Raw genomic sequence first — 17509 nt, 5'->3', positions numbered from 1 at the left:
ACTTGGATGCTGGGTGACCTCTCACAGCGCCACCACACGCCGGTAGCGGCGATAAGAAGCACTAGAGTGATGTCCTGTACTCGGAAAAAGTTGCCCAATACAACATCTAACTTACAGAAATGTACGGATATCTTTCAACATCTCGAAAATTTTTTTCGTATCCACCATTTTTTGTAATTCGAATGGTCGTAAATAGGGGAGCGTCTGTATTCTCGTGTTTTACCCCATTTTCTTTCGAATTACATAGACTTAAAATTGAAAAATATATATTACCGTTCAAAAGTATGGGTATGCTTAGAAATGTCCTTAGTTTTTAAAGAAAATCACTTTTTTACAATGTAGATAACATAAACCTAGTCAGAAATACACCCCATACGTTGTTAATGTGCTAAATGTCTGTTTTTTAATGCAAATGGTACATGGGTGTATACAGGCCAATTTCTAGCTCTGTTCTAATAGTATGCTAATTGCATTAATGTGTAGTTAGAAAACCCTTGTGCAATTACGTAACCACAGCTTACATCGGTTTGGATGGTTAGAGAAGATATCAAACTGACCTTCCTTTGAGTTTGTCGAGAATCTGAAGCATCACATTTCTGGGTGTGATTAAACTTTCAGAACGGCCAGAAAAAGGAAACTTTCTTATGAAACTTGACAGTCCATTCTTGTTCTAAGAAGGCTCTTCCATGCAAGAAATTGCCATGAAACTGAAGAAACTGTTATCAGAGAACAGCACAAACAGGCCATGAACAGAAGAAGTAGCAAGACAACAAGTACATACAGTAATAGTCCCTTGTTTGAGAAATAGACACCTTACAGGTCCTCAACTAGCAGCTTGGATAAATAGTACCTGCAAAACACCTGTGTCAACATCTACAGTGAAGAGGCGACTCAGAGATGCTGGCATTCGAAGCAGAGTGGCAAAGAAAAGCCAAATCGGAGACTGGAAGGAAGAGATTAATATAGGCAAAAGAACAGAAGAGTCATTGGACAATTCATTTGATTAACAAAGTGTGACTATTTGTTGGCCATCTATGCTACAAAGGCTAGCTAAGAGGTCGCGACACTGATTACCAAGCACTGCCAACCTTTCACAGAGGGTGAAACTATTAAAACCCGTCAAAGAATGCCAGGCTGAATAGTCGGCCCTCACACATTTCCAGCTTACCAAATCTGGCCTGCTTTCTGAAAAATTTGGACCCGCGGCCTGAATTGAGGAAAAAAATTAAAAGGTTGGGCGGAATAATGAACATGTGTCTCAACTCTCCCAAAATTGGTGTCATGAGTCAAGTGGACGCCCACCTGTTCACACAGACCGCATGAAGTTACTTCCCTGAAAGACACTCAAGCATCACTCGAGTGTTGTTGACAACACTTGTGAGTCACCAACTAAAACAGAAATAAACATAAATACTGTGTCTCAATAGTGAGATTACTTATAGCATAGGTGGGCAAACAACGGCCCGCAGATCACATGCGGCCCGGCAGGCTTTTTCGTTCAGCCAGCCAAAAGAAATCTAATGACAATATAAATAACAGTACTACTAATCGAAATACTGTTTTTGGTTACCAACATTGCCCCCATATAATAAAAAAATACTACAAAATAAAGATTACAACAGAAATCCTACAAAAATACAACTACAGTAAGATTACAAAAAAGATACTAAAAAAATATACAACTACGGAAATGATTAAAAAAACTGATATGGAAAGACAACAAAAATATTACTACAGTAATACTATAATACCAGAATACTACTACAGAAATATTACAACAGATGTACTACAAAAATACAACTAGAGTTATATTACAAAAATACTAAACACTACTATGGAAATACTACAAAATACTACTACAGAAATACTACAAAATACCAGTACAGTACAATACTAGAAGACAAAAATGCTACGACAGAAATACTACTGAAGAATTACTACAAAAATACCACAGCAAAAATACTACAAAAATACCAATGCAGTAATACTAGAATGCAAAAATCTGACAAAAATACTGCAGATTTACTACCATGGAAATACTACAAAACTACGACTACAGAAATACTACAGTAATATCACAAAAATACAACAGGAATACTTCAAGAATACTACAGTTATATCACAAAAATACAACTGCAGTAATACTACCAAACTAAATATTGAATGAATTGCCTCAAACAGTAACCTAAAATATGATTTTGCTTTAATTTAGTAATTAATCTGTTTCTCATGATTACTGATGTGAATCACCTGTGCCCGCTCCTTTGGCGCCAACTGCCTCAGACTCTGCTTGGCTCCTTCTCCTTATTTAAACCCACTCCTATCTGTCCTCTTTTGTCAGTCCGTCTGCGAACCTCAGTTAACACGAGGCAGGCATTTTTCGACCCTGACTCCCACCTGTTTTCTGCTCCCGTCTGTCCCCCGGCTTCGACCCGTTATTTTTTTATCCTGACCACGTCTACTCTCCCGTCCCGGCGTTCGACCTCTTTTTGTCCCCGACCACATCTACTCTCCTCTCCTGGCTTACGACTCGCTTACGACCCCGACCACGTTTTTGCGCTCTTGTCCCGGCTACTGACCCGGTTTTCCGTTCCTGACACTGCCATCGCTCGCCATGGAAGATCCACTTCCGTGTTCGGATCACAATCCGAGTACAAGAGCGACTTGCCTCCTGTGCCTAGTGAACACAGATCGTGGGCGCAGCCCTTCCTCTTTCCTTTAATAAAACTTGTGAGAACCGTAACGCAATTGGGTCCTGTTTCCGTTCTGGTCCTGACACTGATTAAACTAATTTATCTGAAACATTTAAGAATATATAACATGTAGACATCTGCATGGATATTTCATTCATTCATGAATGAAGAAATGGGATGGGTCTCCAGGATCTGCTACCTGGCCAAACGTTCAACCCAGTTCGTCAGGGGTAGGCAATTCAAACAATTGCCTACCCCTGACTTATAGGGATAGTGTGTATTCAGTACCTTCTATTGATAAGAAAAACTTATTTCATTAACTAGGACAAAAAAGTACGATCACATAACACCGATTTTGGCTAACCTGCATTGGCTCCCAGTTAGCCATAGATGTGATTTCAAGGTTCTCTTAGTATTGTACAAAATCATACATGGACTTGCTCCCTCTTATCTTTCAGATCTGATTTGCCCCTACGTCCCGGTCCGAAGCCTACGATCTGAGAGTGCCGGTCTTCTGGTGATCCCAAGAGCAAAGAAGTGTTCTGCTGGTTCGAGAGCGTTCTCCATCCGAGCACCGGTGCTGTGGAATGCTCTTCCCCCTGAGATCCGATCTGCAACCTCAGTGGAAATATTTAAATCTAAACTTAAAACTCACTTCTACTCCATAGCATATGAATAACCTACTCTTCTCGTCGGCTGAAAAATAGTCTGTGTAATATAGTGTAATAATCTGTGAAGCCCTTTGAGACTCTTCGTGATTTAGGGCTATACAAATAAAAATGACTTGACTTGACTTGACTAAAAAAACTTTTGAAATTAATAATTAGTAAAAATACATGAACAATTATAAATATATGCATTTTTAAATAGTCATAGTTTGAGAAAATTGCCTTTGTTTGACATAACATGAGGCACACCATGGGGAGTGTGTCTTAATTTTCCTTATGGTGAGGTTTTGAGTTTTTCCTAGCCCTAGTGGAGGTTTTAGATCAGGGGATTATATTCTGTTGTCTGTAATAGTCAGTAGACTGTGCAGCCCTTTGAGACATCTTGTGATTAAGGGCTATACAAATAAACATGACTTAACTTGATTTGAATGTTTTTACTTTTGTTTTTTTTCTTGAATTCTTCCCCCCCCTTTGTCCTCTTTCTTTCCTTTTCTTGTTTCCCCTCTTTTCTTTACTTTTTCATACTTTCTTCTTTTTTTCACTTTTTTGCTCGTTGTTGTTCACAAAGGGCTGGACAAAAAATGAGGATAAAAATGGTCACTTGTAGTTTGTGATCTTCCTTGTGCTATGTGGTGCTCCTTATTCAGTTGCACTATACAATACAGCGATATGTAGTTGTCAAACATTACACACTGTCGCTTTAATTACAGCCCTCTGAGTACATTGAAAGCATAGTATGCAAACACTACTAAGTGTTATGCTCTGGTAACCATTTTTTAAAATCAAATATATTTATTATCTGGAATAAATATTTGCTCTAGTGCAAAACAGAGTGAAGACCACTGCTATGCACCGCAATAGTTTAAAGCGTAAACTTCAGAAGTAGTTAAAACCACAAGAGGAAACCAACACTACCAGATAGCGCCACCACTTCCCGTCTGATGTCACATCCCTTCACTGAGCTTGTGTGTGTGCTGTGAAAGAACACAATTTATGTTTCTTTCCTGCATAATGAACACATCAATCTGCAGCTTTCATCTTTTTCTTTACACCGACGAACTTCCAGTGACATTTTGATGTCCTTATCAATGATTTTTTTCCGTTCCCTTAGAGCGTAACCAGCCTCTTATCTGTTTTCACTCTTCATGGAGATAGCTTGTTCACTGAGCTTTATTTCTTATCGTTTCGCCGCAAGAACTGAAGCAGAGTTTGTACATATTAAGCGTAAACATACCGCCATTTAAGATAAGAGTGTTTATATTTATTTTCTGTTATTGATAGCAGAAAGCCCATAGAGGCCACGATCAAAACTCTACTTATTTAGACAAACAGGTGTTAGTATATGTGTTAAATCATTCAATCAATTTTTTTGTGCTCAGGAGGTAGAGCGTTCGTCTTGGGATCAAGAGGTCGCAGGTTCGATTCCCGGCTCCTCCGTGTTATATGTCGGAGTGTCCTTGGGCAAGACACTAAATCTCCAATGCCATCGATAGCAGGTAGTTGCCTTGTATGGCTGACGCTGCTATCGGTTAGGTAGTGTGTAAAAGGGAAAAGTGTGAAGCACATTGTAAAGTGCTCTGGGAGGTCTTTATTGCCTTGAAAAGCGCTATATAATGTCAGGACTGGAACAGGAAGCAGAACCCACTCCCTTAACGTTACTCACAGTTTATTGGGGAAAAGAGAAAGGAGCGCACAATCAATCCGGAGATCATTGGTCGCGGTTGTAGATCGCTCGGAACGCGGAAGTGGTCAAAATCAAACAGATCGCGGCGAAAGCAAAACAGGAGCAAAAACACAGGAAAAAACTGAGATTCGCAGGGCTTGGCAAAACAAGAGCAAAAACACAGGAAAAAGATAGATAGATAGATAGATAGATAGATAGATAGATAGATAGATAGATAGATAGATAGATAGATAGATAGATAGATAGATAGATAGATAGATAGATAGATAGATAGATAGATAGATAGATAGATAGATAGATAGATAGATAGATAGATAGATAGATAGATAGATACTTTATTCATCCTAGTAGGGAAATTCACACTTCCAGCAGTATCCTTGTGTTGAAAACAAAACAATAATAAAGTAAAAGGAATATAATACATAAATACCCAATGTAACGTGTTGTTATAGACTATCTAAATAGTGCTACATAAAATACATACTGTAATAAAAATAGGGAAATATGCAATGTGGGGGTGTGATTTAATGTGGGCTTTTACTCCCCCGGGTGGAGTTAAGGAGCCTCATGGCATGAGGAAGAAATGATCTCCTCAGTCTGTCTGTGGAACAAGACTGTTACAGTAGTCTGTAGCTGAAGCTGCTCTTCCGTTTGGATATGATGCTGTGTAGTGGATGTGATGAATTGTCCATGACTGACCGCAGGTTTTTCAGTGCCCGTCTCTCAGTTATGTCAAATATTTCACTGTACTACCTTATAAGCATATAATTAGTATAAAGAAATAAGAAAATAATACTTAAAATAAAAAAGAATGATGTGCTTTATGTTTTTAGTTTTTACAGTGCAATCTTATGTCGTGATTGCTGATTTGGAGCACCTGCGGTGGCTGGTTTGGCGCCAACAGCCCGGACAGCTGATTGGTGGACACTCCCTTTTTAAACCCCCAGCTTCCTCACAATGACTGTCAGATCGTTGCGAACTGTTGCATTCTGCTCGATGAGCATTCCCGTCCGACTCTGTTTGTGCTAAGCCTTTTTCCTGCCTGATCTTTGTTACTGACCTGTTTCTAGACCTGATTACGCCCGTTCTGCCTGCCTCCTGTTACCTGACCCGTTTTGCCCCGTTACCTGCCTGCCTCCTGCCTACGACCTCGCTTACAAACACGACATCGCCTTTGATCTCTAGCCCCGGCCAATGACTCACTATTCCTGCCTGTCTCCATCCGACACAGAAGTGTCACTCCCGCCTCGCTTGCTCCTGTTTTCCCTCAGTCCTCAGATCAAGCAAGTAAGCCTTATCTCAGTAGCCTGGATGGTAAGGCGCCCGCTTTGAGACTGGGAGGTCGGTGGTTCGCGCCCCGGCCGAGTCATTCCTAAGACTTAAAAAGTGGTCGGCGGCGCCCTCTGTTGGCTGCGGCTGCATCGGCTCGCTACAACGGGTCAGGTGCAATCGACATTTCGTTCTGTGTACATTGTTACACAGAATGACAATACAAAGAAATTATTATTATTATTATTATTATATTCTCCATCTCTTTTCAAATAAAAACTGAGAAACGTACGCCATTGAGTCCTGTGTCCGTTCTGGTCTGTGACAGAACGATCTGACCACGAAACGGACTCAGCACGCGCTTCTCCGAGTGGAGACCAAAGTAATGCGGAGCCTCCTTCCGCCTTGCAGCGTTTACAATGGGCTGAGGGCGCCGTCCAACAAACCACGAGTAACGTCGCCGCCCTTCTGCAGCAAGTCCAGAAGCAACAACAACTTTTAGATCAGCAACAACATCTCCTACTTCAACAACAACAACAGGTAGCGAGACTGTCAGAACAGATGTCGAGGCAACTGACGTCATCGGCTCCGCCTTCCGACGTTCCGTCCCCGAGCACACGATCGCCGACGTCGGTAATGCTGTTTCCTACCTCTCACGCTATCGGATCGGCAGAACCGTGAGTGGGCGCGCCTGAAAAGTTTTGTGGAGACCTGGCACAGGTTCATGCATTTCTGGTGAATTGTTGACTCCTTTTCGACTTGCAACCTCGCAACTTCATGTCCAAAGCAGCAAAAGTGGCTTACACAATTAACCACCTGACCGGAAAAGCCTGACTCTGGGGAACCGCCGAGTTCCAGCGTGGTTCAGAGGCGTTTTCCTCGTTCGATCTCTTGGCCCAGGAGATCGTGAAGGTGTTTGACACCGGATCTTCCTCGGCCGATGCATCCCGCTCCCTCCTGAATATCCGCCAGGGAAAACGCTCTATCGCTGACTACTCCATTGATTTCCGAACCCTGGCCAGTCAGAGTCACTGGAACGCCGAGGCGCTAGTCGACGCTTACCTCCATAGTTTGGCAGATTATCTAAAGGACGAGTTGGTGTCCCACGCTCCGCCAACTACCCTCGACAAAGCTATCGCTCTGACGGCTCGGATTGACCAGCGAGTCCAGGCACGACGACAGGAGAGGGGTCGGCCGGGACGACTCACTACCAGCTCGCCCAAAGAGCCAGGTGGTTTCCAGACGAATCAGCCTAAGAGTTCAAGTCCCCACGAAGCCATGGAGGTGGATCGCGCGTCGTTATCTGCGGAGGAACGCCGGCGAAGGATTTCCGAGCGGCCTTGCTTGTATTGTGGCGGCGAGGGATACCGGATCTCATCGTGCGCCCTGGCAACCGTGACAGAAGCTGACGCCATGGCAACCGTGACATATAAATGCAGACCATTTCCATTTACAGATGTGTTTTTAGTAGTAGATGGCTCAGAACTGCCCCAATCTCTGTCTATAGAATATTTAACTTATTACATATTTTCTATTCTATTTATCACAATATTTGTATCCTATTTTTCTCTGTTGAGTCTTTCTTACGTGTTTTTCCTGGAGTGAGAAGTCTAGTGCCACAGTGAACAGCATTGTGGCACATGGTATCAACATTTGGTATGCTGTGAGCATGACAGGGGAGAGGATCATCAAACCCCAAAAGATCATCGGCTTCTCTCTGCCCAGTCTGAAAGACATTGTCGGCTTGCAATACTGTAGCAAATTCATTAACAATATAAAAGACAATTCGCACCCCGGCCACCACCACTTTGACCTGTTGCCCTCTGGTAGGCGCTACAGGTTCCTAAAAACTCAGAGACAAGTCAAGTCATGTTATTTGTATAGCCCTTAATCACAAGAAGTCTCAAAGAGCTGTACAGACTACAGACTATTATTACAGAAAGATTCTTACCCAGAGCTATCACAACCCTAAACAAACACACAAAACTGTAAAAATATATCTTGCGACAATTTGGGTTTTATTACTCTTTTTCTTGTTGCCAAATGAGAATTAGGGTTAAAACAATTATCAACAACTATGACAGAAGAACAAAACCAAAACTTGTACGATGGTTATTTATTGGTGTGCCAAATAAAAAGGTTCTAAGCAAGAGTTGGAATTTTATAGCATCTGTTTTGATAAAGACCGCGATGTTTATCTTCAATCAAAAGACGGGATGAATGTTGTGCCAATGCACAATACTGGCAGCCCAGAAGTATTCCAGGATTTGCAGCTAACTTTTTTTCCAAGGTACATTTGATGTATTTCTGAGCAATTTTATGTTAGGTAGGTACAACTTACGTCAAAGACACTCAATATATTAACTTAGCTAGTCAAGTCAAGTCATTTTTATTTGTATAGCCCATAATCACAAAGAGTCTCAAAGGGCTGCAATAAATAGACAATTAGCTGAGGAGCTGCTAGTCGCTGTGTCAGTGGGCACCGCCATGTTGCCCGTTATGGTTGAGGTAGCTAGTGCTACCTAGCTAACGTTAGTTGCTTACCATTGCCATTTCTTACTACGTAAAAGGGCTAGTTTTATTGTGATTAACCAACTATTCAAAACAGTAATCTTCTGAATATCACAAGTATTGAAAACTGTTATGTGCGCTACCATAAAGCTCACAACACCAAATTTACTGTCAAATTATCAACGGATAAAACGGGAGATGAAAGTTAGATAAAAGATAAGATAAAACGGAATTTTTCCAAAGTAAATATTTTCAACATGCTCAAAAGTGATTTCTATACAAATGTGCAAATGCCCCGTGCTTCACTATTCTATTATATTCCCCCAAAATTTAGATACAAAGTTATTTTACTAACGTATGCGCGAGGCGGACATTTCACGCCGGGGGTGCATTTTCGGCACAACGGAGCACAGCAACGCATACCAGCAATGAAGAACTGGTAAACATCCAGACTTTTATAAGCATTTAGATCACCGTTGGTGAATGGGAATATTCCATTTACAATATAGTGGTACAGATCGTATGGACTGAAGTAAGGCAGACTGGACAATTTGGTTAGATGTGTGTTAGCCCTGCTAATGCTATCCTCAATTTCTTTAAATAGTGCTCTTTGTGCTTTCCGACAAGAAGAGATACCTCATCCAACAGTTGAACAATATTCGTTTGACGAGTCATTGTCAATGGTTTTGAACAATATAGCTGTTTTTGTGGTTGTTGTCGACTCTTTACTGGCCTGAACCAGTTTACTACTGTACAGTTTACTGCCATCTGTCATGGTGTCGTCACGTGGTTAGGTCACGTTTGTGCAAAGGGTCAACCTTTTAATTTTTTGCGGCTCCAAATATGTTCTTTTTTGTTCCAATATGGCTCTTTAAACATTTTGGGTTGCCTATCCGTGCGCCATACGAATAAACATGACTTGACTTAATTTTTTTTTTGAAATGCTGGCGTAATTTTAATATAATGGCGATTTTCAAATAAAACCGCTCCCGGTTGGAGTTTCGAACAATAGTGTAGGTGTCACGAGGCGGAGTGGAGTGGAAGGAGTGATCGGACCAGAACGGAGGCAGGAGGCAGGAAGGGAGAACTCAATTGCGTGACGATCCATAAGTTTTATTTAACAAAATAAAAGTTGTCCAAAAGTCAGAACGGTACAGAGTTCCTCCGGCACGAACTCAACAGGACAGGGCATAACAGACGGAAAATGTTTTAAAAAACTAATACAGGACAAGGCATAGCAGACCGGGGAATGTGTAATGAGCCAGCGCCCGCCAAACCCACAACCCAGCCTTAAGTAGCAGACCAGCAATCAGCTGATCTGCTTCAGCTTGAGTTCGGGGGCGCGGCAGACTGGTCGCCATGGCGACCGTGACAGAGCCCCCCCTTTAAGGGACAGCTCCTGAGGTCCCCAAAAAAAAGAGAAAAAAAAAATACTACCTCACGCCCCGGAATGGTTCGACGCTTGGCAGGGTTGGGGGGGTCCGGCAGGCAAACTGGACGGGCGAACACGAGGACAGACGGAATCGGAACCGGCGAACACAGAGGACAGACGGAATCAGAACCGGCAAACACAGAGGACAGACGGAATCAGAACCGGCAAACACAGAGGACAGACGGAATCAGAACCGGCAAACACAGAGGACAGACGGAATCAGAACCGGCAAAACAGGCGAGTCAGAATCGGAAACGGCAAATCAGGCGAGTCAGAATCGGAAACAGGCAAAACAGGCGAGTCAGAATCGGAAACAGGCAAAACAGGAGCAGCAGAGTCGGACTGGCAGGCAGCAGAGTCGGACTGGCAGGCAGCAGAGTCGGAGTCGGACTGGCAGGCAGCAGAGTCGGACTGGCAGGCAGCAGAGTCGGACTGGCAGGCAGCAGAGTCGGACTGGCAGGCAGCGGAGTCGGAGTCGGCCCGGCGGGCAGCGGAGTCGGCCCGGCGGGCAGCGGAGTCGGAGTCGGCCCGGCGGGCAGTGGAGTCGGAGTCGGACTGCCACGCAGGGGAGACGGAATAGCAGGCAATCGGCACGGGAGTCGGGCAGGCAGGCATGAGAGTCGAACAGGCAGGCGTCAATTCTTCCCGGGACCCCATTCGAGGCACAGCAATGGCCACGACGGGCGGGGCCGTGGTTCGAACGGGCAGGGAAGGTTACCTCTGCTTGCCAAACGGCGTCCTCCAGCTCTCCCCAAATCGCGCAGGGATCGTTCGCTGAGTTCAAATGTTGGCTGGCTCATTCTGTCACGAGGCGGAGTGGAGTGGAAGGAGTGATCGGACCAGAACGGAGGCAGGAGGCAGGAAGGGAGAACTCAATTGCGTGACGATCCATAAGTTTTATTTAACAAAAAAAAAGTTGTCCAAAAGTCAGGGACAAGACAAACAAAAACATTCTTACAATCAGAACAGAACGGTACAGAGTTCCTCCGGCACGAACTCAACAGGACAGGGCATAACAGACGGAAAATGTTTTAAAAACTAAAACAGGACAAGGCATAGCAGACCGGGGAATGTGTAATGAGCCAGCCCCGCCAAACCCACAACCCAGCCTTAAGTAGCAGACCAGCAATCAGCTGATCTGCTTCAGCTTGAGTTCGGGGGCGCGGCAGACTGGTCGCCATGGCGACCGTGACAGTAGGTATCTCAAATATACAATTTAGCAAATCCATACCTGTCAACTTGTACGGTTTTGCCGTACAAAGTACGTTTATTATGCATTTTAAGACGTGTACGACGTACGAGAAAATCTGTACGGAAAAACGCAAATTTGTCAATTATGGGTACCATCCGGTCGATACACTGACTATCACGAAGCAGTAAATCAATCAAGTCAAACGAGTTCGCCGCGGAAGCCTCTATCTCGGTATCGTTTTTTTTTTGTTGCAAACGAAGCGAGCGGTTTGATGTAGAGAAAGGAAGTTCGTCTCTTTATAGAGAACCGGCTTTTTCGGCTAAAGAGAGCCTTTTTTATAATAAACCTCATTCATGTTGAGTAACTCAGTATCTCACAACAAAATGTTCATTAACAATATATATGACATAACGAAAAACATGTACAATATAACATGTTAAACTACATAAATAAACACGTTTGAAAAAAAAAATATGGTGTAAGATTATTTGTATTTTGTAAGGGAAAATACGACAGTTTGTAAGGGCATGGAGCCCTGGAGCTTGACAGGTATGCAAATCTATTTTTCTGATTTTCAGTTGCCCGAGGCGTGAACGGCGTAGGTGACGTCACATTGTATGTCATTGACGTTGCAAAACGTTAGACATAAGTGACGTCATAAGGTTTCTCAATGACATTGTATACATTTGTGTTGAAGTTAATACAGCGAAAATAAATCTAGCATTCAAGGTACAACCATGTTAAGTGTTGTCAAATATTAGTCTTCCCTTAATCCAGACGTCACTTCCCTTGTGACGTCACTTTGGACTTTAAACAGTTAAGCCAGGCAGCGCGCGTGCCCGCGTCCTGTTGCATCGGGAGCGCGCCGAACCTCCCTAGCTAGGGTTGACTGAGCTCAAACAGAACACTCACGCGCATACACAGGACGCACTCGGACTCCGGATAACGTCGGCGTCTGGAAGAGCCACCCCCTTTTTTTGGAATATCCTATTTTATTTTTTTTGTATTTTTAAATCTCCAAATCCATCCGGCGAGGGTCGGAGAGCCGGTGCAGCATGTCGGGCAACAGGGAGGAGGAGAGGAGGAAACTGGCCGACATCATCAACCACTGGAACGCCAACCGGCTCGACCTGTTCGAGATCAGCCGACCTACAGAGGTAGGCAACCGGCACGGGAGCAACACGAAAGGCCGCGGTGCAGCAGGCCCCAACTGAACTCGGGAACGCCGCGCAGGAACCGCGGTGGGCGGCAGTCTTTGGTCCCTTTGCTCTTTGGGAAGTCCCGCAAGTTCCGCGCTCGGAAGAAGGGGAATGTATCCAGCCCCGTTGGGAAACTTGCCTATTCACGATATTTTGGGTTTGACTTATTATATTGACCAGTGTGATATATTTTTAATGGGTTGTTTAAAAAAAAGCCTAATAATTCATTTAGGCTTATTTCAGTGGCCTAATTTGAATCGAAATCACGCAGTAAATTGTGATTTGACGCAGCTAGCAGCTACTCGCTACCGGACACAGCTGTGTCTTCTGGAGGTGATCAGGGAATAACAACAATCTTTTTACACACAATACAGCGAAAATTCCTCAATTTAACTTACTTTGGGAACAGCGAGGGAGTTAAATATGTGTTCGAAATGCCCACTTCGTTTAAAATCTTCAGGTATCATGTTAGACGGCGGCGAAAGCTGCGCAATTCCTTAAACCGGCGAATTTTCCAAGCGAGTCCGGCGGTGTTCTCCACCACCGAGACACTGGCTAGCCGGTTAGTTAGCTGCACAAATCCGTACACGCCGTCAAACCGCACTTATAAAACGTCTTTTTCAATTAGAAGGTGTAAATGATCCACATTGTTGTTTATAAATTTCACGCTACTCGAAGGTAGCAGCGGCTAGCACCATCACCAAGCAACAATAGTAGCAAAATTCAACCACGGTTTTATGGTATACTAAAACTTATAAGATGTAAGCTTTATGAATTAACAAAAACAGCACGTCTGAGTTTCCACGTGGTAAAGTGTCTAAATCATTTTATCAAGAAGCTTGACACCACCCACCCCAACGTCTGTCTTAAAGATTCACAACTAATACTACAAATTGCCTTATTTAGCAACAAATAACTACCCCAAAATGCCCCTCGTGAACCACTAATACCTGAAATGTATTTTATGAAATAACTCTTGTGGGATTTTGTAATCTTAACAAAAAATGTTTTTGTCAAGCAATGTCCCCATACTGTTTCTAACAACTTGATCAATAATGTCCATCTGACATGAACATCTCACGGCTCACTGCTTTGGATTTATGGACAAAATTGTGATTGTGTCAGCCGTTTTGTTTTAAGTGGGCTACAGCTTAACATCCCCTCCTTCCACCCTAAACAAAAAAAACCCTCCTTCCTTCCTCCATCTTGGAAAGGCAAAGGGGGGGTCATGGGGTACCCGCTTCTCCCCTTGAGCCGATTAATTCAACGGGATTGGAGCTGGCCAACCAGCCGTTGGCCGGAGTTTGTGTACGCTGATGATTAACTGACATGCCGCCAACTCTCAAGGCTTCCCGTTATTCTGTTACTATGCGATGGCCAGGGCAACAATAGAAAGTTGCTTAGTGCGCAGTACGAGGGTCACCGCGACAATAATAAGGCTGTGTGACAGGACGGTACGGTCATACATACCTCAAAGACTGTTGCATGCTGTTGCTTCCATGAGACCAATAATAGGAGAGCCCTCTCTGTACAGTATGGGGTAATCACGATGACGTGCAGTACAATAATCAAGCTTTTTCTCAACGCCTCTTGAAGTTAATTGTTGAGCCAAACATAAATTTGAAGTTTATGCTATCAATATAACTACATTTACGAGTCTGTTACTACATGTTTGGATGGTACTGGAAGCCCCCTTATATAGCTTTCCATTGAATGGAAACAGATGCATGACACCCCCCCGCCATGCCATGCCTCACCGTACGCATATGTCATCTGTCTAATCCCTTCGCTCAACATCATGGCCTGTCTCCCTCTCAGGCCGAGAGTAGCCTGGCGTAAAATACCAGAAAATCCCTCATTGGGCTGCCAATCAGTTTTTAATCACATTAAATGGCTGAAAGTTTTACTTCCCGGGAGCATGTTGAAATTCTTAGTTGTTAGGCAAGTGTAATTTGATTGCCAGATAGGAATTAATGTAGAAAAACATGTTTGTAAAACTATAACTGGAATTATTGTCATATAATTCTTGCACACAATAAAAATTCAAAACATTCGATGAGTCGCTAATTTAAACTGTAAATAACACATGACCCCCAAAGAAGACTGAGGCCCTAATGCAATAAAAATGAAAGTTACAGACTGACATTCAGGAGACGGAGTAGGTGACGAGGACCAGCCAATCGTTTCTCTGGAATAGCGGTACAGCCGCTCACACAGAGTGAAAGCGAAAGGACTACAAGATGGTCAAAATGAGCGATAAAGAGACGAAAGATAACACCCTGTTTACCCACTCAAAGCACGTTGAAATAATCGTAGACAGGAGAATCCCCCTTCTTCTATTGTCTGGAGGTATTTTGACTACTTATGAGTTGGATTAAAAAAAAAAAAAAGACCGGCGCCATGAACTGCAAACTTTGCCGACAACATATGCCAACCAAGACGGGAAACATGACAAACTTATTCCACCATTTCAAACAGTATCGCCCGCTAAAATAAGCTGAAGCAAAAACAGTTCAGCCCCAAACGAGTGCTCGCGGAAGTTCAACAAGCACCGAGCCCCATTAAAAAAAATGTCCATCAGCGAGCCAGATAGCAAGGCGCTACCTGTGTATCCCTGCAACCAGCTCACGTTCTGAGAAAGTATTGACTTATTTAATGTTCCTCAAATTTGTGAAATAGTTTGTCACCATGTGTCTTTGTTCTGACATTAAACATTTGTTAAAGCGGCATTGGATTTGGTCAACTTTCACTCAGGGGCAAAAATTAGACTTGAAATGTAAAAGGAAAAAAAAAGTTATGATAATTATCATGAGAATTATCGATATCGACCAATAAGAAATGTTTTATTGTGATAACAATTTTTTGTCATATCGCCCAGGCCTACTTCTGTGTGTTACTTCAATTTTGTTCTCATGTATTGCTTCTAATTTAGTTCAGCATAGTATCCTGCGGTGGCATTACAAATTAAAAAGCCACTGTCGGACGTTTTTTTTGCCACATTGTACTAGGTATAGTCATCGCTATTGTTTTTTTCTTCTCAAACAATTGGTGGCCAAGAGATCAAAGATCAGCGACTAATGACAGAGTTTAGTCCAATTAGTCACTAGACGTTTTAATCTCCCAAACAAAACTACTGCGGCTCCGAGAGTTTAGATAACAGCAAGTGTTTGAATGCTCTGTGCAGACGTACAAACTTGAATAGCTATCTACTCCACTGGACACTACATCATATACAACCAAACCCAGTCTTGTCCCCAAATGTCCTGAGTGCTAAACATGTCTAGGTCTTAGCAGCTTAATATGACGACAATGGCAAATTGACTTAATAGTGTGGCTATGAGCCTCTCCATAATAACAATCCCAGACTGAAGCATTATTCCACGTGCTGGCTGTCAAGGCGTACTTAAAAGTTGATAATGTTTTTTGTTGTGTGCATGATGTACAGGAATTTGCGGCTGACAAGATTATGCTCTAAAAAACTGTTGATGTGGTTAAAAGTGCTCAAGGTCTATAAATGTATTCATTTTCTGCTATAATATAGACTAAGAGGTGTTGAGTGGGCTATGCCTTAGTCATTAGTTTTGATGTTAACCTTCGAAGACCATCAAAAAGTACACATTCCTATATTCAAAATTATTCTTTCTTCTGTCTTTTATTTTTCCTTTGATGTCATTTCTTTGTAGAACATACAGTTCCTTGCCAACTCCTTTGCCTGATAAGATAAATTTAGTTTCAGAGTGTTGTGTGCTTTTAAGCTTGGTCATGTGTTTGAATACAGTTTTATGGTCTAAGCATGTCAGAACACTTCTTTGGTTTCCACTGTGTTCTTAAGCGTACAGGGTCATTTTATCCAAAGTGAGCCTGTGACGCCAAGTGTGTTTGGAAATGGAAGTGAAAACATATATTAAGTCAAACCTTGGAACTTCAAAAGAATCATGTACGTATATAAGGACAAAGCTGGTTAAAAGTTAGCGTGAGAGGCCTACCGCCACATGTAATTTAATAATTGCAGTAGACAAAGATTATTACATATTTGGGGATTATTTGACTGCTGAAGTTAATCGCTCTACTGATTGTGGCCACTCCAGGAATGACCTCACAAGCCAGTTCAGCCTGCATCAAAGGCAAAAATGAAGACGATGTCTCACCCATGATACTTATATATATATATATATATATATATAGATAGATAGATAGATAGATACTTTATTCATCCCCGAAGGGAAATTCACTTTTCCAGCAGCATCCCTAAGCTGAGAACAATCGAAAATAACTGAGAACAATCGAAAATAACACGGGAGCTGCTGGAGTGGCTGCCATTCGTGACGGCGCCGGAGAAACGATTCAATTTGAATCATGTACAAACAAACAAACAATTGAATCATGTACAAGAAACGATTCAATCTGAATCATGTACAAACAAACAAACAATTGAATCATGTACAACAAACAAACAAAATATTTATGTTTCAATAAGTGGAGTGTTAATAAAATGGGGGGAAAATAATTTCTGATACTGATATAACCAGGTAAAACTAATTTTAAGTTACCTGTCCAAATGAATGTTGTGCCATCTCACCTTTCCCATTCTCTCTGCTCGCTCCTGAAACTTTATCAAATAGTCCAAAATTTTACCTCATCTTCTCCGCTCACCTCGTCGTCCTCTTCTCCTTCCACTTCGCACTACAGAGACTTTTTAGCTGAGCCGTCTCTTATGACACCATCCCCTGATCTAGACCAAACTAATGCAAGCAAAAATGCAATGGCAAAGCAAAGCCACTGAGGAGCTAAACGATATGCTAGCAAGCTAATAGCAACTAAAGCCATCCAGTAATTCTTTTCTTGTTGCATAGATTTTATT

General features: G+C 42.6%; 1 protein-coding gene across 18 annotated transcripts in view; it reads left to right on the top strand.

Moving 5' to 3' along the window:
- Positions 1-12283: 12283 nt before the first annotated feature.
- Positions 12284-17509, top strand: part of afdna (afadin, adherens junction formation factor a) — a 103859-nt gene continuing 98633 nt past the window's right edge. For 10 of the 18 annotated variants that reach the window (XM_088325554.1, XM_088325552.1, XM_088325551.1 and 7 more), the window contains exon 1: positions 12286-12606. In XM_088325554.1, coding sequence (XP_088181680.1) covers positions 12505-12606 — 102 coding nt within the window. In that variant the 5' untranslated portion in view covers positions 12286-12504. Of the gene's footprint in view, positions 12607-17509 lie in introns of all 18 variants that reach the window. The other 8 variants (XM_088325539.1, XM_088325544.1, XM_088325542.1 and 5 more) reach the window with 2 other exon arrangements.

The sequence above is a fragment of the Urocampus carinirostris genome, chromosome 20 (genome assembly GCF_059441175.1).
Source record: "Urocampus carinirostris isolate Australia breed hairy pipefish chromosome 20, RoL_Ucar_1.0, whole genome shotgun sequence".
Taxonomy (NCBI): domain Eukaryota; kingdom Metazoa; phylum Chordata; class Actinopteri; order Syngnathiformes; family Syngnathidae; genus Urocampus; species Urocampus carinirostris.
The sequence above is the reverse complement of the archived record's forward strand: the minus strand, read 5'-3'. Positions and strand labels throughout refer to the sequence as shown.